The following is a 25,367-nucleotide window of genomic DNA, read 5'->3' on the forward strand; positions in this document are numbered from 1 at the left end:
AGCGGACTTCTTCTGACCAATGAAAAGGCAACGTTTAAGGGCTTTGTCATTTAGTCGTTTTTAACCGTTTATCATTGCCACTGTTCAGTAATAATAGAAACAACAACAACTACAATAATAATAATAATAATATCCAAAAAAACATTTTTAATACTGATCCCCACTACACACATCCATCAATGACACACAAATACAAATATGCACACACCTATCCCCGCTAAACACTGACACATAAACACAAACACATTACCACTGCTCCACTACACTTCCACACATAGACATATAAACAAACTCAACCCACACAACACACTGACACACAAACACATTGGCCCCCACTATACACTGACATAAACACACACACACACACACACACACACACACACACACACACACACACACATATATACTATTCAGACTCATCCCTCACTAAACTCTGACACACTAACACATACCAGTGCATACTGACTCCCCACATACACCTGTATACTAACCCCCGCCCCGCCTACATAGACGCACCTCCCAGTCTCACGCATAGACACTAGAGAGAGAGAGAGAGAGAGAGAGAGAGAGAGAGAGACTGATCCACAAATGGCTCCCTATTCCCTTCCAAGTGCACTTCATAACGCATACAGTAATGGCTTCTGCACGCTTTACAACTGACAATTGGGACAGAGCAATGTGCACTATTGCCTGCTGCACGTGTAGTGCACTAGCTGGGTGAAGACAGTCTAAATATCAGAACTCTCATAGTGCACTATATAGTGTACAAGGGGGCAATTGCGATTCAGCCAGTGAGCTAGAGAGAGAGAGAGAGAGAGAGAGAGAGAGAGAGAGAGAGAGAGAGAGAGGTGGGCAAGATGCAAACGATGAGAGCGCAGCACGGTGGAAGGAGAAAAGGAGAGCGGTAACAATGTGCTGAGAAAAACGACATAAGGAAATCAGACAGAGGTGAGTGTGTGATGTGTGTGTTTGTGTCTGTGTGTGTGAGAGAGAGACAGAGAGAGGGATAGGTGAGTGTATGATGCGGTCCATTGGGCCAGTGTGACAGAGCTGCAGTGGTATCGGGAAATGGTTGAGTTTGTCATGATGCGTCCATAATGGACAGGTGTATGTTTGTGCGTAAAAAGACGCGTAAAGGCGCACCGGGGCAGGGGAAATAAAAATTACACACACACACACACGGCATTTATGGACGAGATGCGCGAGGCAAAGCCAAACACTGACACACTCACATACGCGCAAATACACCAGCAGCCCCCCTCCTCCTGCTTTATGCATGCGCATAAGCTGGGGTTAGCTCCTTATTCGATGCCGCGTTCCACCTTAAATGGAAGGCGCCTTAAACTGACTGCTGCAGCATTTAAGGTGGAACGGAGGCTTTCGGAAAATTCAAATAAGACAATGTTAGGGGTGCTGGCGAAAAGCAATCAAAAGCATGGTGACAGCTGTCTCGTGCATGTCTGTTTTTAAGGTGGACATGCACCTTAAATATTCAGCTTGTAGAAGCAAAGGCTGGCATTCTGTGGCAGCTGTCTCGTGCATGTTAATATGGCTGTTATTGTAAGGGTCGACCTGTGCTGCAGCCCCTCGATTGGGGATGGGGGATGTGGGTGGTGTGCGTGCGTGTGTGTGCGTGTGTGTGTGTGTGTGTGTGTGTGTGGGGTGGGGGGGGGGGGGTACGCAGAGGGGCCTTGATCAGAAAAAAAAAAAACAACAATGCTCAAACAAAACCTGTTACGTCTCTGCAAATAAAGAAAAAACGCGAGCGCGTGCGTACGTGTAGTGGACGCAAGGGCCTGTTGGCTACTGGCTCCGGGCTGTGTGGATGATTCTCAGTGTGGAGCATATGCGTGCATTCCTGCCCTGGTGTTGTGGGGCCTGCCGATTAGGTCACCTAAAAAAAGATGCGTCTTTGTTCATTAATCAGCATAATAATCATGAATGATAAGCATGTAGGAACTGCAATAGGCTGATTAGCCTGATCATAATCATGGCTAGTACACACTACAGCATGGTGCAGCATGTAAACAGAAGCTCTAACATTGGACCTTATTCCTCATCATTTTGTCCCAGCACTGCAAAACAAGTTGCTGTTATTTGGGGGTCCCGTCCCAATCTGAAATAAAAATTAATAATAGACAATTGAGTGCTTCTCCTGCTTTGCTAGCCTGCTGTCAATTTTGTTTTTGCTGTATTCCCCCTCTGCTGCTAGAGCTACACCTGCAGCTGAGGAGCTGAGGCATGGTTAGTAGATGTAGCAAAAGGACAGATTTGATTTGTAATTACACATAGTTTAAAGTTGTCCTGCAGTGAATGAAAGTGTGGGGGGGTACCCCCTCACTCACTCTTTGTGTGTGTGTGTGTATGTGTGTGTGTGTGAATTAAGTTGGTACTGGCACTACCAAAAGAGCATGCAGACACGGGTCACTTCTGACAGAGGGGCTGCACTGTTGGTCCACTCCTGGTGCAAACCAAACCAAGTCCGCCCCCCGCCCCCCCTATCAAAAATGCTCACTTGATTCACATCTGACAAAACAGAGCTGGCCCACTTCTGGTAAAGATATGGCAAGCTGAATGTGACCCGAATGTGGGCCAAACAGTGACCTCCGGAGACCCGCGGCCTTGCTTTTGGAGTTTATGTGGCTGTTATGGCAAGCAGGAGTCGCCCTCCCAAATGCTGTCCACCGATGTGGCAAGTGGGCCATGAATAGGCCCAGAATAATTGTATTAATTTTGTTGTCTGGCTGGGTTTGGTTTGGTGTAAAACTGTTCTTTGAGAAACAAGAAATAGAACAGTTCACAGTGGTGGTGAATGGAACAAGACATCAAGCTGCTTCTAATAGCTCCTCACAGAAATGTTTCACATTAAACGAGTCTGAATAAACCAATTTATGTATGATACATTGTCATATGGTGGTTTGGAAAAGGTTTTGGCCTAAACCCGTAGTTTCAGTGGAGGTTGTGGAAAGGAGATCAAATATTTCTGTTGTAAACACAGAGATGTCTGGTTCCATTCACCACCACTGGAGAGAATTCACAACAAGAGTCCACAAGATTCTTCACCCCAAAACACTCTCATCTCTGTGTTTACAGCTCAGCCTCTAGATTATGCAGCAATTTATGAATTATCAGCAAATGTTATATTAGGTAATCAATAATGTATTAACCAAACAAGCTTGCAATTTGTGGTTTGACATAATAAAAAGGAATGCTTTAACGAACCGGCATGATCCACATTTTACAAGATGTCCTCTATCTAATTACATCACAATCATTAAAACCTCACTGAAACATCACTAAAATATCACTAAAATCACTAGATTCAAACCTAAGATAATGATTAATACAAACATGAACCTCCAGGATATTTGTGATATGCACTGGCAAGATTTGGAAGAGATTACATATGATTTTGTGTTATTATACTACTAAAGCTAAAATAAAACAGTAAAATTTAGTCATTAGCACTGAAAACAATAGCTACATTTCTGTCCTATTTCAGCCCACACTGCAGTCTGTGCTAGTTAACTGTGTCTGTGTTCTGTGTGTCAGTGGGACAGGAGAGGAGCTGAGGTGGGGGAACCTAGGTTTAATGTTGTTCTAGAAATAGTGGCACTCTTAAATGGTTCCTAGATGGCATTTGTCTTCATTGTACAGTTCTAAGAAGAGCCTGTAATTTGTTATAGAATGTGAAAAATGTAAGATTTTTTCCATTTATTTCTTCACATCTCAACGTTTACAAATAATTGTATGCTCTTGAAGGAACTAAAAGTAGAACTTTATCCAAAACTGCTATATTTAGATGTGAAGCAGCTCATGGAAGTGTCTTGTAACTCACTCATGTACATTCATATTCACTCACATTTAGGAGCAGCTTCAGAAGGGGGTGCTACTCAGTGCATCAAGAGTGTGTCTTTAACATCTTCCCAGACTTCTTCCACAGTTTGAATTGTTTAAAGTGTGAATCTGAAGTCAGAAAGCATGGGATAATATGAGCCATTTTGAATTTGAATTTGAATTTGAAAATCACCCGTCACAGCACCAGCCATACTTTTAAATGAGAGAGCAAAGTTGAGACTAAGCAACATAAGTAAACTACACAAAAACAGCAAAAACATGGAGAAGAAAGAATTGAGTGAAAACGAGAGTGGAAAAATGAGAGAAGTGTGCAGGAAATAGGGACAAGGAGAGTAGAGAAAAAAGAACTGAGCGAAAGTGGAGAAAGCAAGAGCAGAGAAATAAGAGAAGTGAGCAAAACCTATGAAAACGACAGCAGAGAAATAACAGAACTGAAAAACCATGAAAACAAATGTGCAAATAAGAGAACTGAGCAAATGTTGCTTTTGTCCATCTTCACAGCTTCCAACAGTCACAGCTTCAAGGACTTGGAGGTTGTGGGTTCAATCCCGCTCCGGGTGACTGTCTGTGAGGAGTGTGATGTGTTTTCCCCCCGTGTCTGCGTCAGTTTCCTCCGGGTGCTCTGGTTTCCTGCCAAGGTCCAAAATCACACATTGGTAGGTGGATTGATGACTCAAAAGTGTCCATAGGTGTGAGTTTGAGTGAATGTGTGAGTGTGTGTCGCCCTGTGAAGGACTGGCGCCCCCTCAAGGGTGTGTTCCTGCCTTGCACCCAGTGATTGCGGACCCACTGTGACCCTGAATTGGATAAGTGGTTACAGACAATGAATGAATGAATTTAAACCACTCTAATGTAAGGGTCCAACAAGCGAAGTATTTTTTGTGAATCATATACTCAAGACCACATGTGTTCAAGAGCATTTAGCGTAAGGGTCAGATGTTGCTAACAAGTCAAAAACTGCTCTATATGGACTTCACTTTAAAAGTTCCAGACAGCACAGATTAAAATAGTGCCAGAATTGCCATTCGTTTTAACCCCAGAGATACTGGCTGTGTTTGTAAATGTGTTATTATCATGTTGTTTTGGCTCTTGTGTCACTACACATCCCTGTTTCAGCCATTACTGACAGCCATTACTTACAGGGATGAATGGGAATAGATGAACGGATGATGAATGGATAAATAGATGGATAGGCAGATGGATAGGTGAGTGGATGAAACAATGGATTTGAAATGTTCTGCTGAATTGATTGCTCGACTGAAAAGAGACTACAATATTGATTTATGATCGGTTCACATATAAACTCACAGTTACCTCTCTCTATCTCTCTCTCTCTTTCTCTGTCTCTCTCTTCACTCTCTATGATGCATGCTGTCACACTGCAGCATTGGTCTTAATTGTGAAAAAATAGAGTGAGGCGGCAGATGATGGTAAATGCAGAAATTTACACAAAGGTAGAGGACATTCTCTCTTATTCTGTGCTTCTTTCTATTCTCTCTCTCTCAGCCAGACAGTGGGATTACAGGATATATATATATATATATATATATATATATATATATATATATCCTGTAATCCCGCTGTCTGGCTCTCTTGGGTAGGTGTTAAAGCTGGATAAATATTAATTTGGTTTTTTTAATATCAGTCCTTTGCAGATGGTGCCATGGTTCTTTTCTTCCTCCCGCCTCCGTTTACTCTGATCTGAGATCAGTTCAGAACCTCTCATAAAGAGAAAGACTTTAGCGCTATGTCAAAGGATAGATTTTTATGCTGGAGCGTGTGTTGTTATGACTATTTACTCCTGTACTGTTTGGGTTCAACTTCAGGCCAATATTAGCATTTTATTACCACACATTAGCAGGGCTTATTGCTTTATTATAATGACTCGGTTGTGTTTAGTACTCTCTGATGAATCAGGAAGAGCAGACAGTGCACTCAGATAGCAGGATGCACCCACCATTAATTTTTGTCCAGTTCTGATTTCTGTAGAGCTGATGGCGGATTTGTATCTTGTGTTTTTTTTTTAACCTGAAGCTCCCACTGTGTGGAGTAAATGAACAGAACTTCCTGTTCACAAATATCACAACATATATAATATGATTTGGTTGTTAATGAGGCATTTTAAAATCACTTGTTTACAAATCACTTGCTGATTTAAATCACATGAACCAGATAGTGTAATTAATTTACGACTTCTATAATACATTAGTTCTCTTTGATACGCAGGGCAGCACCGTGGTGCAGTTTTAATGCCACAAAGCTTAAGGGTCTCGAGATGAGTATGTTTTCCACATGTTTGTAATACCTTCTACAGTCCAAAAACACATGTTTGTATGTGGATTAGTTTTGTGAACAGGGAGAGTGTTTGAAATGATTTACAGGTTTATGTGAGTGACAGGATGAGTATGTGAAATTGTCCATAGCTGTGATTTTTTTACTATATATTGAGCCATACAGCAGGGCTAGAGAACAGAAAACCCCTTTAACAAGTTCCTACAGGGACTCTGTCTTATTAAACAAATACAGAGTTGGGGAGTGTCTATTTGAGCCTCCCATTACGTGCTATAAACAACTGGAAATTAGGGCCCTGAAAACATAGGACTCTGAGAACATATCACCCTTGGCATAGGACACTGGGAATATAGGAATGAAGGCAAATGTACTGTATGTATGTGTTTGTGAGCAGATGGTTATTCTTGATTTTAATATTCATTGATAGAGTCGATGTGTATGAATGGACAAATCTTGACATTCAGCATCAATTTTTAATTAACAAATAAACAAATAAAAAAGAAAGGAAAAGGAAAAAGAAATCAAGCAGACCAAATCCATCATGAAGGATTTTTGAGGATGCTGGGGTAAATAAAGTCAGCCTGTGTGTGTGTGCGTGTGTGTGTGTGTGTGTGTGAGAGAGAGAGAGAGAGAGAGAGAGAGAGAGAGAGAGAGATGGATTTAATGCGGTCATGGATTTAAGGATTAAAAATCCCTTTCCTTTGTAAGGAGCTGTCAGTACGGCTAGGACTCAAGACCCTTCATAATCGGAGATTATCCAGCGATAGTGTGTGCATGCAGGGTTGGATTATGCTAATTTCCAAATGAGATGAATATGGTCATGGTAACCAATGCTGTTCTGTGCTTAGAGGTAGGGCATCGTGATGTCAGAGTCATATCGCTATCAGCAGATAGTCATTGTAAAAATTGACTGGCATGGGAGAGATTTTTAGATTTGGTTTCTAATTTCAAACGGATATTGAAAGATATATTTATGGTACTGTGGAAGAGAGGGTTGGGTGAGCTTATGTGTGTGGAGCGGTATCAACATTGGCACATATTGGCACTGGTCCACAGTTCTCATACTGGTATGATTGCTAGTCAGAATTGTTGTGAGCACGTGTTAGCTGTGGAAATAGATGTTGTTACTGTTGAGTGTATATTGTAATGAGAAGCTTTGTAGGGAGGCTGGGATAGACATAGATTACGGCTAATAACACCAGCTAACAATAATATAACCCTCAAGTAGAAATACATTCATTTACCTTTTTAATAGAAACTTGTATTTTGGGTACAGTATGAGTTTTCATTAGTAAAATCTAAGAGACGTTTCAGATTGAGCATTTCTGCTCTAAGTAAAGTTGTATATTTTGATTATTTTGATTTCTATTTGTATGCTTGCTGGGATTGTTTACAGAATCAAAGCTTATCCTTCACAGTCTCAATAAGAGACCCATGCCTTGTGCCCTTGATTGCACATTTCAGTATACCTCTCCCACTGGAGTGAAACGTACTGAAAGGGTCCACAGCGGTGTGCATGAATACATGTGTATATGAGTAAGAGCTTTATTTCCCACCATTTTAAACATGGGCTTTTCTCTCTCACCTCTCTGCAGCATCATACAGCAGGGCACGTAGAGGACAGAGTGATGTAATACAGCACAACTCACAGTAACACTGTGAGAAAGGAGGTGAGGAGGGATTGATGTACTTTAGGAGTACAGGCAGAAAGAAATATAAAGGGTTCAGCGAAGGGCAGGGCATCCTTTTTTTCATTTTCACCGCTGATACCGGTACTGACAGTGTGGGTCGATATCAGTCAAGTTCCGTATCACATTTTCCAATAAGATGATATTTAAAGGAAGGATTCAGCACAAAAAATATCATATTTACAAAATTTACACCATCAGCCAAAACATGTTGTGTCCCATTGTTGGTTTTAACACTGGAACTATGAGGCTAGTGTTGCTAGAAACACTAGAATTAAGAGTCTATACGGTCAATAGTCACCCAAATATTTCCTGAAAATACATGCAAAAAAATGTATTTAAGAGCAGCATAGTGGCACTACCAGATGTAGAATCTTGAAGTCCTGGGTGGGATCCTATCCTCGGTAAACTGTGACCAGTGTAGTGTGTTCTCCCTGTGTCTGTGTGGATTTTCTCCAAGTGCTTGGCTTTCCTCCCACAGTCCAAACACACATCTTGGTAGGGGCGACTGTGTGACATTGTCCACAGGTGTGAGTATGTGAGTGACTGGGTGAGTGTGTGATGCCCTGTGATTTACTGGTGCATTGTTAAGTGTGGTTTCCTGCTGGACCCACCACGACCACGATCAGGAAGAAGCACTTAGAGAACATGAATGAAAGACCCAAACTAGTCTGTCACACATTTCAGCAACAGATGCAACTTATTCTGTGACACCTTTGAGCAGATTTTGAACAGTGTAAGTTGGTTGATACTATGAAAAAAATCAATGTGAAGCAATGGTGAGAGGTGTGGAGCGAGGTGAGAATAAAGTATTTCTCTTAAATGATGACTTATGTTAACATTGTAAATGTCTCTCACCTCTGTTTGTTGGTAAATGTGTGTCTCCGCAGGTTGGACTGTGATAATGATGTTTGTGGGAAGCAGACTTTCTCCAGATTGATGGATGCTCTACAGGAGACCCGGTTTCCAGGGCCAGAACACTGCCCCAGTCCTCCAAACACAACTGACAATGGCACAGAATTTGAACTTTCAATGATACACAACTGTATGTGGCTGTTGTAAATGATTTTTTAGTATATATATATATATATATATATATATATATATATATATATATATATATACTATATATTTCTTGAATTTATCTTTTGCTAAAAAATTATATAAAACATACCTATTCCTTTCTCTAAGAGTGTATTCTTAAGTTTGTGTCTAATGTACACTCTTTTCTCCCCCTGTTGTAGGCTCACATGATCAGCTCTCTGACGAGTCCCAAACTCTGAGACACCATGACTCCACTGAACCTGCTCTTTTGGCTCCGCCCACATTAGTTTCCTCAAGTCAGGCGGCTGAGGTTCCCCTCAGTGTAACAGACCTGCACGATGAATCTGTCTCCAATGCTGCCTCTGTCTCCTCCCTCTCATCGTTCTCTTCTCTCTCCTCCCTCTCCTCCCTCTCTTCTGTCTCTTGCTCCAAGTCTGTGACCCCCTGGTCTGTGCCTCAGAGCTGCGACAGGCCACCCCTCTCCAGCATGGATTCTGCGGGAGGAGACTGCCTGAGCTGTCTGATTCCCAAAACCCAATCATGTGAGTCCGGCCTTGGATTAACCTCAGAGTTCCAGCCATGCCCTGCCTCCAGCATCAGCATGCAGTGCCTTGGCTCTGCCTCCAGCACGGGGCGCTACGGTGACCAAGTCCTCTCTGACCAGCTGCTCAGTGGCTCCACCCATGCATCTGCAGGTAATGAAAATGCAGACGAAGGAAAGTCTATGCGAGAGAGCGAATCAGACGATGATCCTGCTTCCAGGAGCATTTACGAGAGCCTGGGAGAGGAGGCACAGGACTGGAGCTGTCTGGAGTCCCTGATTAGTGAGAGCCGAATGGAACTGCTGGATCTGTGTTCTCGCAGCGAACTAGCAGTCAATCTGTTCTGTGAGGAGGATGTGGAAAACTACATGTTCCAAGAGGAGGAGGCAACCCTGGGCACTGATGTCTGTTCGCTCAAAATTCGTTATGAGTCTTACCCAGATGGAGTGCAGGAAAGGAATGAGCCCCCACTGCAAGATGAATCCCAGCTAGGTTTCTTTCCTGCTCTTCCTTGTAGCAGAACTGAGGGCTTGAAAGACAGGGAAGACCAAACAACAGAGGAGAAGGCAGACGCCCCGACAACTCCCAGCAGCAACTTTCTTTTTGACCTCAGTAATTCACCAGAGGACTCTGGTGAATTCAGTGATGACAGCTATTGCACTGGCTCATCTCCTGATGCCTGGCAGGCACAAAAAAACCATGGACAACTTTCCAGAGAGAATTCAAGCTCCTCCAGTCAGCTTAGTTACCGCCTCCGTGCCAAGAGGAAGGTCCCTTACAGAGAAGATTACCTGTATGATGTGGACTCTATAGAGAGCGAGAGGAATACAGAAAAGCGCGAGAAACCATCTGTCGGCCCGAAGAAAGAGCGGGATGATGACTGGTGCCCAAAGAAGCGGCGTCGGTCCTGTAGGAAAGAGCCCCCTGTCATCATTAAGTACATCATCATCAACCGCTTTAAAGGTGAGAAGCACATGCAGGTGAGGCTGAGTAAGGTGGACCCCTCAGTCCTGATGGTGCAGCTGAGTCCAGATAGCTTACTGCACTATGACAGACTGGCTCCTCTGAAGGGCTACTGGCAGAGGAAGGAAAAGGAACAGCAGGAGCAGAACAAATTAGCAGACAAAACCAAACGCCTCAACGGCTGCAAGCGGCCGCCGAGCACTAACCCCAAACGCAAGCAAAGGTGTGCGAGTAGACTCAGGATTCAGCGGATCCATGCAGTGGAGAGTTTGACACCCAGCCAAACTGTACCTGCCTCCACTAACAATCAACAAGAAGTGACAGAATACATGAAAAGCACAGAAGAACTACAAGATAATGCTGCACATGATGCCTTGGACAAAGTCGAGACAGGGAAAATCGTACACCCTGCCCGGGCTAAGAGCAGAACCGAAGAGAGAGAGGAGAGACGGAAAGAAGGCAAAATAGAAAAGGTAAAGAAGTTCAAGAGTGAAGCCAGACTGAGGTCTAAGAAGCTAATCGAAGCACAGAAAGAGGAAAACTCCACTGCCTCTGAGCTTACAGAGTTAAGTTCTTGTTTACCTGAAAACCTTAGTAACACTTTGGAAAGTAACCTTATTGCAAACAAGACCTCGGCTGACAAATGCACTTTGAGCCCCACTGCCCAGGGGACTAATCGGAATGAGGGACTCCTGCCTGGTGGATATCTTCAGACTCTTCTGGAAGCTTCTGATACTTCCAGCAGTGCCAATGTCACATATTTCCCTCCAGACCAGCAACAGACAGAACTGCTACCTGTTGCAGCACCCTTGCAACCAGCTCAGACTTGTGTACTCTCCCCTCCCTCAGAGTCTGAACTGCCCCATTCACCTCAGCCCCTCAATCACATTCCACCTCACACACAGTTTCCTGACAACAGCAACCATAGTGAGCAAAACTATCCTGTTACTTGGCCTTCACAACCCTCGGTTGAGCAGCTTTCATTCTCGCCTGATATCCCAACTCAGTCCCCAGTTATGCCCCAGGGCTTTTCGAGGCCAGTACCGGTTTTAGTAGGGGACAATGCAACAGTGACAGGGTATGGTCAGGTGCCATTGGGTGCCTGCAGGTTGCCTTTTGAAGAACCACTTTTACAAGAACCTCACTCGGATACAGACTATGTACTCAGCCCTGCAGGGTCCCGTGGAGAAAACGGCATGGGCCGACTTGTCAGCTTTAACTCCCTGGGATCCCTCTCTGCAGCATCCAGCAACTACAGTTCACTTAGCCTGAGAGATGGAGAGAGGGAACGAGAAGAGGAGATGAGTGAGATCAACGATGGCTTTTTGTCGCACTGCAGTCCTCGGCTAGTTCTGCAGCAGAGTCTGGAGGAAGTCACTCCACTTCGAGAGTCCACTGACTTACTTGACATCTCAAACTTCACCCCTGACAAGTTCCGCCATTCCTCTCTCTCAGAGATGTCCCCACCAGACACTCCCAGCCCCTCCCCACAGCTGCTGGGGAATTCTGGGAAAGGGGGAGGTTTTTCAGAGACAGGAGGGTCTAATGTGAGGTGGGACTGTGCTTCTGTCCCACAGCTTGAGCAAGAGACAACTGGAAACACATACCTCTTACAGACTTTCAGTGCTGGGGATGAGCAAGAGGGGCTTCAGGGTTCTAAGGGGTCTAAAAAGAAGGGTGGAAAGAATGGACAAAGCACCAAAAAGAGCAAAACGCCCAAATCGCCTAAAAGTGAGAAGGCGAAGCTCCCAAAACAGGGTTCTCGCTCCGCCAAGAAAATCAAGGCATTGCTGGAAGGGAAGGCGGCTAAAGGTGGTGAGAGGTTTGAAAGTGGCGCTCCTTCTCCAACTCCCTCACTAAGTATAATGGGAGCTCAGGGGGAGTGGCCCAACGCCGGGGGCCTATCAGATGAGGACCAGGGTGAGTTCCAAGAGCCGTCAAACATCCTGTCGAACATAGTTTCCGGCATGGCAGAGGTACAGCGGTTCATGCGGGCCTCGGTGGAACCACTGTGGGGACCTTGTTTAACACCGGGGCAGCATGCTCTCCAAAGTCAGACACTGAAGATTTTGGGCAACAGTGTTGACCTGAAGAAACGTGGTGGCTCTTCAGGGGCAGGAAGAGGGAGGAAGGGGGAAGGGCGTGGTGGTAAAACGTCACCCAAACTCCTCTCGCCTGGTTTCTTCCCTCCTCTCGGTCTAGACTGCCTTCCGTTTCCTCATCGGCCTGCCCACAAAAAGATGTACCGGCACAAAAGCACGGCCAAGTTTGCCCGTGATGAACTTTTGGCGGGTAAACGGGACATTAAAGGAGTAGCACTGACTGCTTTGGTAGAAAAACGGAGGTAATATTTTCTCTGCAAAGTACCCCCTTCTCAGTTTCCTACCCTTGTTTCCTGTTCAGATCCTTCTGAGCCTCCACCACACACCTTTCAGAGCTGCATGGCACTGACTTTACCCACTATCCTCTGCCTGCCCCACAGGAAGGTGGGTACACCCTGCATGACAGCCCTGCTAAGCTACCTAATGACTAACTGGAGTCACTCTATCACGGTTGCATCTATCTGCCATTGCTGCTTTGTTGCATTATTAAATTTGGTTTTGTTTTTTTGTGATCAGTTTTCTTTTTTAAGAAGAGACAATGCCTTGAAAGCCTTCTTAAAACTTACTTTGGTGTAGTATTAAATTTGTATTTTTTTTGTCCTCTGTTTTCCGTTGCAGCTCTAGCAGTCAATGTGTTCAATCTGTGTTCCAACGTCATCGTTTAAAACAAGCCCAGCATCCTGCTCTGTCTCTCAGCAAATGGTTGCCTTCTGTTGTTCAGGGGTCGAAGGTTGTTTTTTGTTTCCTGCGCTAACCCTTGTTACTGTGCCAACTATTCAGAATGATGTGATGCATTTTGGGAACTCCAAAAGTAGCATCTGTTTAGAAAAGAACGTCATACTTTTGTACGAGATGCCGTTGCGCCTGAGTCTTAATGTACTAACTGTCTTTAATATAATGTTTATTTATGTTTTGAGGAAGGGGTTTCACTTACCTGTGCCATAGGCTGACCGAGTCCCCTCTGCCAGTATCTAAATGCTGTTGTACAGGAACATATGCACTATTTACAAAATAAGATTATATCAAACATGTTTAAATTAATGTGCCAAAATATGAACAATTAAGTGTACAGACATTTTTATCAACATAAATATTTGTTGTTTTCTAATGTGGTGATGGTTGTGGGAATGTATGTTTGTGTGCTGGGGGTGGGATTGAGAATAATTTTGGATTTACCCTTGTTACATATGCAGACATATTTTGAAGTTGTTGGGTCATCTGTACAATCTGGAAAACACATCACTGTATTGCGTTATTTTGTTCGATTTCACACCGTTAGTGAGCAGAAAAATGAGAATCAGAGCTTAAGTAGAAAGAGAGCTTGGGGATGTTCAGTAGGAACTCCACCAACTTTTCTAAATTTCTCCCTACTTCAGTGTGTGAGATGTAAACAAAGTGATGCAGAGTGTTTAGGCGTGAAGTGACTGTCGAAGCCTTGTGGACTCATTTCTATTCAGTGGTGGTGATTGGAACCAGGCGTCTGCGTGTCTACAACAGAAATACAGCATTTACTTTCCTTTCCACAACCAACAGTGACCTCCATCCCTCTAAAGAGGATTATATGGAATATTGATTATTTAAAATTGAGTTAAATCTGAGTAAATAAATGTGTGTGTGCGGATTGTTTGCTCTATACCTCCCTCCCTGTGAGTATTTTAGAGAATAGGTTTCATTTCAATTTATATTTGTTTATCCCCAAGTGGGTACTGAATTTTCTCTTCTAAATTTAGTCAAGGATTCACCCATCTATAAACCTCCCTGATTGCACTCAACGCCCCCAGTCTTGGGAAGGTGCAGGCGAGCATGCTGACCATACAATCTTTTAAAATGCTACCAATGCAATGCTATTAAACAACTTAACTGCCAGAGGATAATGCACACTGCACATATCGGTTAAATCAGCCAACAGATGCCTTGCTGACTAGCACTGTGAACAGATGAGATGATAAAGAGAAGAACAGTGAGAAGATAAAGAGATCATCCTGAACAGAGAGCAGGGCCAGTTGTGAACTCTAGGCCCACACAAATATCTTTTCTTAAAACTATCATGACATGATAATGCTTTGCATTACTTTTTAAAACTTTCTGTGAGGAAAGATGTCTGGTTCCATTCACCACCTGTGTGGTGGTGGTTTAGAAGGGAGCATTTCACACCAAATCAAACCAAATCACTTTCAGTGACTTTGTTCACCTCTCAATCATTTAATCAAATAGAAATTCAATTCAGAAAAATCAGTGAAATGCCCCTTTAACCCTTTCAGGCATGAGGGTGCTTTTTTGCATGTAACTATAGACTTCTCAGAGCAGGTCTAGAATCTGATTTTTAGCTATTAGAGATAAAGCAATGGTCCTGTTGATATGAATAGAGTTATTATTTAAATGGGATAAAGATAAGAGTAAATGTAGAAAGTTAAACTTGTGGAAGGACTGGCCCAAATGAATCAGATGAAGTTGAAAGATCCGTTTTGGACCTTTTTTTTTTACATCCTATGATTCATTGTAATCTTTTCATTAATCTAAATCTGTTCTATTTACTCGCAGAAAATATCACAGTTCAGTTCAGCAGACAACAGGACCAAATAGTTTTGATAGTTTCTTTTTTTCCGGTGTATTGCTAGAGATATGCATGCATTAACATAATATTCAAATTTAGTTGTGAATGCAAATGCCCTTATTTTTGCTTTTTCTGACTCTCTGATTGCATTTTTTGGTCAGCATCATGACTATATGTTTCTCTTGCTATGTTTGAATGTTGTTTAATGTTTACAAAAAAATTATATATATATATATATATATATATATATGTTCCCCCATGCCACATCATGGCAGAATCTTTGTAGATTTTCTGAATCTCTATGCTTTATGGCAGGGTTTTTTTTTCCTCATCATTTATTTCAACAAGAAAACAAGGTGGTGGTACTCAGACAAACTCTGAATTACCTTGTAAAGAAATACTTGCAACAAACACAGAGAGACAAATACAAACCCAGCTCTGTGGGAGACATTTTATGCCCTTTTTATGAATGTATTTTGCCTTCATGTTTAAAGTATTTGTTTCATGTTTTTTTCCACATTACTCTGAACTACATTTTTGCCTTTTTCTCATCACAAAAAGAGATCTGTTTGTATCATCTGGACTCTTTGCCAGGTGGATTATTAATGAACTCTTGATGTAGGGAAAAATTACAACCTGTATATTTTTCATTGTGCCAATTTGTAACATATTTTCTAAGTGTATATTTTTCTTAGAAAGTGCTGTGAGGTCGTTCTCGATGTGGCTTCTGTTCTTATGCCTTTCAGGCAGTGAAAAGGTTGCTAACTATCATGGTTTTTTGGTTTTTAATACCAAAATTGTGAAAGACAAAAAACTATGATAAAGGAGTAAAAGCTGTGGCTCTTTGTTGAGTTTTGTTACTGGACCAATCTTATTGTGAGAGTGTTGTGCTCTAGTAAAACAATTACTGATTTAAAAAAAAGGAAACATGAAAACAGACAGCTAATCAATGACACTAATTTGTGATTTCATTGCTGTTTTATAGACTTTCATGTAAATTATTCTAGTATTTTGTTTTTGTTGTATCTGTTATAAAGGTTTAAATATTTGTGAACAAGCCTGTATGGTGGAAAATGTAATATTGGTAACTTGCTGAGTTTTGTAATCATGTTTATGGAATAAATATAAATTAAAAAGAGCTTTTGATCACTTCTTTCACCAGCGTCTTTTTTCAGTTGAAGGTCATCTGTATGAACACCACAGAGGCTTCTTCCATCTTCACACTTAGTCTCATACCAAAGTCTGGGCACCCCTGGTGTCACTGCTTTATGCTTGATTTTGTGTCATAATGTCCGAGTGAGAGACAGCATATGAGAAACAATAAATGTTCTTGGTGTGTCTACAGTGTAGTTGGCACACTCATAGCACACTGCCTTCCAAGCACACATTCCCTTGGGGGTTTTAATAGATTTTTTAAACCTTGTTGTTCAATCTGAACATGTGCACCATTAAACTATTGTAAATCTTAATTAATTAAAACATCCTACACTACCTGGCCAAACAAAAGTCACACTGACCATATAGGAGTAGTTCTACAGTTACAGAAGGTACTCCATCTGTTGCTCTGCTTACTTTGCCAGCCCCCATTCAGCCTGTTAATGCTCAGTGCCCCCACACTGCAGGTAGCATATTATTTGTGTGGTGGATCATTCTCAGTACTTTGCTGACACTGACGTGCTGGTGGTGTGTTTGCATTTTGCTGGTACAAGTGCATCAAGCACAGCAGTGTTGCTGGAGTTTTTAAACCCTGTTTCCACGCACTGTCCCCTCTGTTAGACACAACTGTCTCATTGGTCCACCTTGCAGATGTAAAGTCAGAGATAGTAGCTCATCAGTTGCTACACAGTTTGTGTTGGTTGTCCTCTAGCTCTTCATTAGTGGACAAACATCAGTGTATCCACTAATGCCACACAGCACACTGCCCACAGGACTCTGCTGGCTGGATACATTTTGTTAGTGAACTGTTGGACTATTCTCTGTCCAGCAATGGCACTGAGCCAGTGCAAGTTCTACTTGGGCCAGTTGTACGAGCATAACACACTGTAATTGTAAGTGCTCCTATATGATCAGTGGAAATAACACATTTTTTTGCCCAAGCAGTGTATAATTCTATTTTATATCTTGTAATATTTGCCTCTCAACCTAAATTTAACTGTTTGTTGCCTTTTGTATAGGACTCGGCACACAAGCTGCTGCACTGGAATATTACACTACTGAGACAGACCAGTAGAGGACTACAGAGCACTGACTTCACAGTACCAAGCAGCTGTGTTCAATTGGAAGCAGAAACAGGGACAACATCTATCCAGCTGTCCTCCTGAATGAAGGGTTTTAGAAGAAGAAGTGCAGATGAGCATGAACAGTAGCTTTGTGTTCGTCTTTTAATAACATGGGGTGAGATATAATCTTGTGTGTGATATCGGGAATATTATTTAAACAATTATTTGTTCTTCCTTCTCCAGGGGCTTCACCATTCTTCGTAAATTAATTAATTTAAGTCACAAACTGCGCTTTTTGCATTTGAAACCCTGTTTGTTGTAGATTAGATCATGAACAAGGGAATTACAGAAATATTTTTAGATTCATTTGCTCAGTTCGTTTTACACATACTATCAAAACACAGACCTAATGGGAACCACACGCAGGATATAACATTCAGCATTTTAATCATTTGTAAATGTATAAAATGTCACATATTGTTTATAAACCACATGGACATATAACGTGTTCTGCTTCCCTATTGCTAATAATTTAAGACTGCACGTGAATTTAAATGTGAGGTCATTTTTAAACCGTTATTTGTATTTAACTGTTTTTGTATCGCTATAATCATTATACAAAACATTTGTTCGATGCGGAATTAACGCTTGGTTAGCGGTTGCGTGTCGGACGTAATATAAATGCGCGCAGAAATGTATGATGTAAACAATAGTATCGGGTATGAAAATGAATTGAAATGGATTAGAAGGCTTAAAGCAATGTCTGGAACCTGTCGACAACGGTTTTTAAAAAGTGCTCTATAAATAAAAATGTATTATTTTTTTCATCTATATATAAGTTACATGTAACTTGTAAAAAATGCGTGTAAATGTAGTATTTATCATCTACATTTTTTTATAACAACAACAATAGTGCCTTTCACAAACGAATGCTCTACACTGAGTGAAAAATAAAAAAGACATCGGCACAAATCTTGCTTCCTCATCTTTTCATATTGTGCTTATTGACATAAAGTCTATTTTGATTATCTATGTCCTGCAGCTAAAAATGCTCCAGAGAAGTTTATATCCCAAACCTGTTACTCAGCTACATATACCTTTGTTGTAGTTTCTGTTTCAAGTTGCATTCCTATTTTTTTTTCTCCTCCAGAAATGAATGAAATTCTAAAGTACCCCCCTGCTCTATTCCCAGCCGATCAGCAAACATCTTTTTTAGTTCCCTCTAAAGAACATCTCTCCACAGGAGAACACGCAGAGACATGGAAGGGGTGAGCACTTACCTCTGCTCCCAGTGTGGAGAGAGTTTCACTGAAGATAGTCATCTCCATCAGCACCACTGCACGCCCCCAGAAGAAAAGCCTTACTACTGCTTAGAGTGTGGGAAGAGTTTTGCTCAGCAGAGTGGTCTTCATAGACACCTGCGCATTCACACAGGAGAGAAACCATATAAATGCTCAGAATGTGGGAAGAGTTTTACTCAGCACAGTACTCTCCAAGTGCACCAGCGCATTCACACTGGAGAAAAACCTTATTGCTGCTCGTTCTGTACCAAGACTTTTAGCCGACAGACAAATCTCCATCAGCACCAGCGCATTCACACAGGAGACAGACCATATTTCTGTGTGGACTGTGGGAAATCTTTTACTCAGCAGAGCACACTCCAGCTCCACCAGCGAACTCACACAGGAGACAAACCTCACTTCTGCCTGGAGTGTGGAAAGTGCTTTACTCAACAGAGCACTCTCCAGCTCCATCTGCGCACTCACTCGGGAGACAAGCCCTACTTCTGCACAGAGTGTGGAAAGAGTTTTACTCAACAAAGTACTCTCCAAGTGCATCAGCGCACTCACACAGGAGCAAAGCCGTATGAATGTCCCCACTGTGGGAAGACTTTTAGTCACAGAGGTAATCTCCATGGACACCAGCTCATTCACACAATAGAGAGACCCTATGAGTGTCCACTGTGCGGAAAGACTTTTAATCAGAAGAGAATCCTTAAAAAACATCAACGCATTCACACTAACATTCAATAATTCGTTTTTTGGTACAACTAACACTTCCTCTGAAAAGGCATTTGTTGTCATTTTATTTCTAGAGATACTCTTATCTATGTTACAGAGACAGATGATTACAGCATTAGGAGTAAAGCCCAAGGACATTTCTTATACAGTGGTATTCTTACCTGAGCAGGGTATTGATCCCTACTCACTACTGCTGCTTTAAATGGTTAACATTCATTTTTAAAATGATTGAGTGTATTAAATGACAGCCACCAAGTTGGCAAGCATTGATTGTTATTACAACTGTTATTGCCTACCTCCAAGACTTATTTAACAGACATGGTATACTTTTGTTGTTATCTTAGAATTGCCTTTCCATGTTGAATGCTGAAGAGGTATTTTCACTGTGTAATATGTGTCTTCTGTATTGTAAATGATATACGTTATTTATTTAACATAAAACATTTTTAAAACTATAACTACTTATTTGTTGGACATGTATCTAAAAAGGCATATAAATGATGTAATGGATGATCTTGCCTGTATTGTAATATTGTAAATTATGATAATGTAAAGATAATCTGACTTTAAAGCACTAATAAATGCAGAATTGCTGATTTCTCTGTGTGTGAGAAAACAGATTATTATTTATGGATAGTCAGAGTTTATAATGTGCACTGTTAATTGTGCAATAGGTAATTTCATTTCATATTCTATGTAGTACAAATGATCTTAAAATGAAGAATATTATTTAAATCATTCATTCATTGTCTGAAACTGCTTATCCAGTTCAAATTTGCGGTGGGTCCGGAGCCTTCCTATAATCATTGGGTGCAGGAACACACCCTGGAGGGTTCGCCAGTCCTTCACAGGGCAACACACACTCACACATTCACACAAACTCACACCTATTGACACTTCTGAGTCGCCAATCCACCTACCAACGTGTGTTTTTGGACCGTGGGAGGAAACTGGAGCACCTTGAGGAAACCTTTGCAGGCATGGGGAAAACACACCACACACAGACAGTCAAAACTCCTCACAGTCAGTCACCCAGGTCCCAGGAGCTGTGAGACTGTGACACTACCTTTATTTAAATAATATAGAATAAAATAATTATTCTAGCAGCAGCATTCTCTGGCAAATGCATTTTTTGCCTGAGAAAACTTGTGTGAAACCATTCACTCTGGTAATATGCAGCTCTCTGTGCTGTGTTTAGTCTACTCCTGTAAAATTACTTATTGTACTTTTAACAGGGTCTATACGCCTGTATGGTTCATATTGTCTGGTTCTGCATATTTAAGCCAATGTGTTGCAATTATGTTTTAGTTTTAAGATCAGCTGTACGTATTTATTATATTGTGAACACATGATTTAGGGAGGACAGACTGATGAAGCAAATTCCGCACAATGTGGTTAGGACTCTGTGTAAGGACGGAACCATTGCTTGGCTGTTTCTGCCCGGACATGATTTCAACGCGACTGTTTAGGAGATGTAAGTAAACACTGTTTTAAAAGAATAATTCTATTGAAATTATTCTCCCGGACATGTGCCGTTAACTGCCGTTTCCTGGAGTCTAAAACTGCGATAAAGATTACCGTGACGAAATTAGTTTAGGAGGCTGCAGTTTACTTACCTTTCGTGCGCTCATTATTTGAATTCTCCGGTCCACCTTAAATAAGGCGCAGTGGTTACATTCTGGTGACTGGCATTTAAGGGGGAGCGGAAAATTTGAACAAGAATCTAACTCTACTTTCGAGGACAGCGAAATTTGACCAGGATAATATGCTCTCTTTTTTTTAGCGTTTTTTATTATTTTATTTGAAGGGGTTATTCGCTAATGGACCTCATTAAAAGACTTGTTTTAAATCTATTTGTTACGAGTTTGTCTGCTGTTTATTTGCAATCAGGAGTCCATTAAAATTCGTATGGAACCTGAGTATATTTGGACACCTGCTCATCCAGCAGAATAATCAGGCATTATACTAAGTGTTGGATAGTTTCTGTGAGGATTTAATAGCATTAAGCTTCATAAACTTAACTATGGTCTGGTGTTCTGAATCCAGTGCTAAATTTATTGGACGGAGCTACATCAGTCACTCCAGAAAAATGCTCTACTGCTCCACAGCCCACTGCTGGGTGGTCTTATACCCCTTTTGCCTATGCTTGGCATTGAGCAAGCTGACCTTTGACTTGTGTTCCAAAACATCTTATTCTACAGATCATACAGGCTGTGTACAGCTGAATTAACTTAATCTAGTGTGTTTTTCCTTATCATTATTTCTATATGTTTTATTTATAATGCTGACATTCTTATGCCTTGTTTCTTCTTTTCCCCTAGAAATGAAAAATGAATTCTGGTCTAATCTTGCTGTGTGTGCCTGGCACCAATTTCTATGTACCCCTGCGACATGAAATCCCTCCTGAAGGAGCGCTTCAGGTTCTGGAAGCTGAGACGGAGGAGCAGCCGTCTTCTGGCAATCACACAGATGCCTCTCCAGAAGAGACTGGGACAGAAACAAATAAAGAGAGAGCACACCTCTGTTCAGAGTGTGGAAAGAATTTTACACAACAGAGCGATCTCCAGCGACACCAGCGTGTTCACACAGGAGAGAAACCGCATGAGTGTTCGCAGTGTGGGAAAGGATTTATTCAGCAGAGTGACCTCCAGCTGCATGAACGCATTCACACGGGAGAGAAGCCGTTTGACTGCTCGCACTGTGGGAAAAGTTTTACTCACAGGAATAGCCTTCAGCGTCACCAGCTCATTCACTCAGGACAGAAGCCATACGAATGCCCTCTTTGTGGGAAGACATTTACTCATAAGAATAGCCTCCAACGACACCAGAGCGTCCACACTGGAGAGAAGCCTTATGACTGCACCATGTGTGGGAAGAGTTTTATTGACAAAGGTCACCTGAAAAAACATCAGCGCACTCACACAGGAGAGAAACCATATCAGTGTCTGTACTGTGGGAGACGTTTTGCTCAACAGAGTTACCTCCAGCAGCATCACCGCACCCACACTGGAGAGAGGCCATACTACTGCTCAGAGTGTGGCAAGAGCTTCACACAGCTCAGCAGTCTCCAACTGCACCATCGCATTCACTCAGGAGAGAAACCCTTTGAATGCCCAGAGTGTGGCATGAATTTCACACATAAGAGCAGCCTCCAGCGCCACCAGCTCACTCACACCGGAGAGAAGCCATATGTCTGCGCCTGGTGTGGGAGGAGTTTTACAGAGCAGAGTAACCTTCAGCGACACATGCGCATTCATTTTAGGGATGAATCATGTGAAGCACCTCAAGAATCTGGCTTGTAAGAATCTTGTCATTCACTCACAGACTCACTCGTATTTAACAGGCAGAACATTCTCCACAAGGGGGCAACAAATTGCTTTGCATGTTTTATAAGTGGCGCTTGACATCAACAGTGTCCTTTTGTAATTTGATTTCACTTGGGCAAAAGTACTTGCCAGCAGTTCTACTTCACTTTAAATGGCTGGTGTTGACCTTGTGGAGAGTAATCCACTCTAAATTCATACTCTTTAGTGAAACTGAATCTTAATTAAATGTAGATACTTTTACACAAATATACTTTAATACAAGTAAAAGCACTTGGATTTTATTTGAGTATAGTTTTATAGTAAGTATGAATTTAATTTTTAACACCTAGCAGAAATTCTAATTATTTATTATTCCTACATATTTTACTTTGCACACTATCACAGACATTTATGTATTAGCTTAATTAATTTTACAATTAATAAAATTTCTGTGGATGCAAAATTTTTTTCCAAATCTAAGCAGAGCAAAATGTGTTTTAACAAGATTTGTTTCAAGGACAAACCATTGATCTACGCACTTGTTTAGCCTATACATTGAAGGAGCCTCCATCCAACTATAGCCCATGTCTCATGGCCTTGGGTGAATGACACTATTTACATTTTTTGGCATTTAGCAGAATGACTTACAAAAGTCTGTTGTTATTTACTCAAAGAATACATCTTTACTAGTACAAATAGGTTACATTCCAAATACCAAGGATTCCTCTATATACAGGACTAAATGCTGAGACTTAAAGAGAGAAATGCACAACTTTCTGTCTTAGAGCGATCCCTTCATTTCCCTCTTTTTTCTTGACTGTTGCCAATACACAAACACTATTCTGTAAAATACAGACCGTGATTTAAAAACATCTCTTTTATAGATATATTTGAGGTTACCTGTGTTGGAACTGACATAAGCGCACACACACACACACACGTGGAAGCAAATGAATACTTAAACACTTATGTACAGTTATAGAAATCTGTAGAGTTGACCGATTGGTTGCTGAACTGCTGTCAGAATTTATTCTTAAAAATGCACTTGGTCATTTCACCACAGTGCCTGTCTGTTTTTTTTTTTTTGTTTTTTTTTTAAGTTCACTTACCTATGGCAGATGCTATGGCACAGAGGTCTCACAACTGACCAGTGCACAAGCAAATTAGTCAAAGTGACAGCTGGTGAACAAACACAACAAAGACAGCTGCCCTGAAACAGAGTGCATTTTTCAAATGGCTTTCTTAGCCACAGAATGCACTTGTGTTGATGATATTATAAAATTACTTTTTAAAAATCATCATATAAAATTGACAGTTCATAGTACTTGTTAGGAAACTGTATATATTCACATAGTGTACCGTTAAGTTATAACCTGTATTTCCTATTTTTGATTTTAATATTTGGCTTCAAAAAGCAAATGCAATTTATATTTGAATTCTAATGCATAGGAAACCATACCTATGTGAAAATGCATAGATAATGTATTATTTATTTAGAATTATAAAAACTAAACAAATCATTAATTTGGTCCTTTTTTGTCATTTTAAGTACTCAACAAATCCTTCACTTCACCAACATAGATTGTTGCCTGAAGGAGTTATAAATATGTCTTTGTACAATATGTATTTGATTGTATTGTGGGAATTTGTACAAATTAATTGTCCTAATATTTTGGGCCAAACTTTGAAATATGGCTTAGAGCTCAGTTTTGTTGCTGCCCAAATAAAAACACTTTTTTTGGATTTTAATTTACTACATAATTTAAACACAACAGGTGTCCTTCACATTTTTTCAAAATTTGATGATAAATGGACCAATAGAAATGCTCCAAAATCTAATCTACTTCTTGGAATCTAATTTTTACACTGACATCCATTGAAAGTTAAGAATTTTTACTTACTACTTTGGAGATACATGTTTTTTGGACAGCGGCGATATATTGTTTAAAATTTGTTCACCTTATAGATTCAGAGTAAGGGATAAACATGTTTACTATTTTACAGGCTTATGTTTGCCTCCTATTTAGCCAAACAATTCCAGTCGTTCTGAAAACACTATGTATATGTGGAGTATCATGAGCTAATTGAGTTTCTAGTTTGAGTGAAGTATATTCTGCATCATGTCGCAGTCTAAATAATGTAAATATGCTTTGTATTTGTCACACTTATTTTACATCTGTATTATGACTATAACCTTAATATCTGCATGTTTAAATTCCATATCTTCAGTTTTATGTGATATTTGGATTGTTAGGGATGTGTGTGTATAGTGAGAGAGCAAGAGAGAACTGAGACCATGGTGATGATTTTATTATTTCTTTTTTTCATATTATAATGAAAAATTCATTCATGAATTATTTAATTTTTGTGAATTGTAAATAAATGTAATTATTATAAAACTATTGCTTGAATAAATCTGATGACAAATGAGTGTTTTGGATTAATTATTGTTACAAAAGCCTTGCTGCCTTTCTATCACTGATAGCCCCACAACACATTATTAAAAAAAGTATAAATATAAATCGGACATTGTATAGGTTAGGGGCCGTGCAACGAGTGAATGAGTGAGAGAATGAGAGAATAAAGTAAATTAAGACACATTGTGATGGAAACAAAGCCATAATATAAAAATTATAGTTATTTATAGTTATAATTCATTAATGTTAGGAGGAAGGGGACTATAAAATGTGAGAACTGCAATTTAATACAAAGTTACAACGCTAAAAGTGAAAAGATTAATAATTATTACTTGGAAAAGCAAGTAGAGCAGAGATATTTG

At 40.8% G+C, this 25,367-nt stretch overlaps 2 protein-coding genes across 2 annotated transcripts; both read left to right on the forward strand.

Moving 5' to 3' along the window:
• The first annotated feature begins 848 nt into the window (after positions 1-848).
• On the forward strand, positions 849-13,258 carry nexmifa (neurite extension and migration factor a). Its single transcript, XM_066649699.1, has 3 exons — positions 849-948; positions 8,729-8,883; positions 9,083-13,258. The coding sequence occupies exons 2-3, from the start codon at positions 8,778-8,780 to the stop codon at positions 12,733-12,735; spliced, it is 3,759 nt and encodes a 1,252-aa protein (XP_066505796.1). The 5' UTR covers positions 849-948; positions 8,729-8,777; the 3' UTR covers positions 12,736-13,258.
• Positions 13,259-17,325: 4,067 nt separating this feature from the next.
• On the forward strand, positions 17,326-25,003 carry LOC136685294 (zinc finger protein 420-like). The gene is made up of 3 exons (XM_066659341.1): positions 17,326-17,437; positions 18,413-19,282; positions 21,787-25,003. The coding sequence occupies exons 2-3, from the start codon at positions 18,522-18,524 to the stop codon at positions 22,583-22,585; spliced, it is 1,560 nt and encodes a 519-aa protein (XP_066515438.1). The 5' UTR covers positions 17,326-17,437; positions 18,413-18,521; the 3' UTR covers positions 22,586-25,003.
• The last annotated feature ends 364 nt before the right edge of the window (positions 25,004-25,367 follow it).

The sequence above is a fragment of the Hoplias malabaricus genome, chromosome 2 (assembly GCF_029633855.1).
Source record: "Hoplias malabaricus isolate fHopMal1 chromosome 2, fHopMal1.hap1, whole genome shotgun sequence".
Taxonomy (NCBI): Eukaryota; Metazoa; Chordata; class Actinopteri; order Characiformes; family Erythrinidae; genus Hoplias; species Hoplias malabaricus.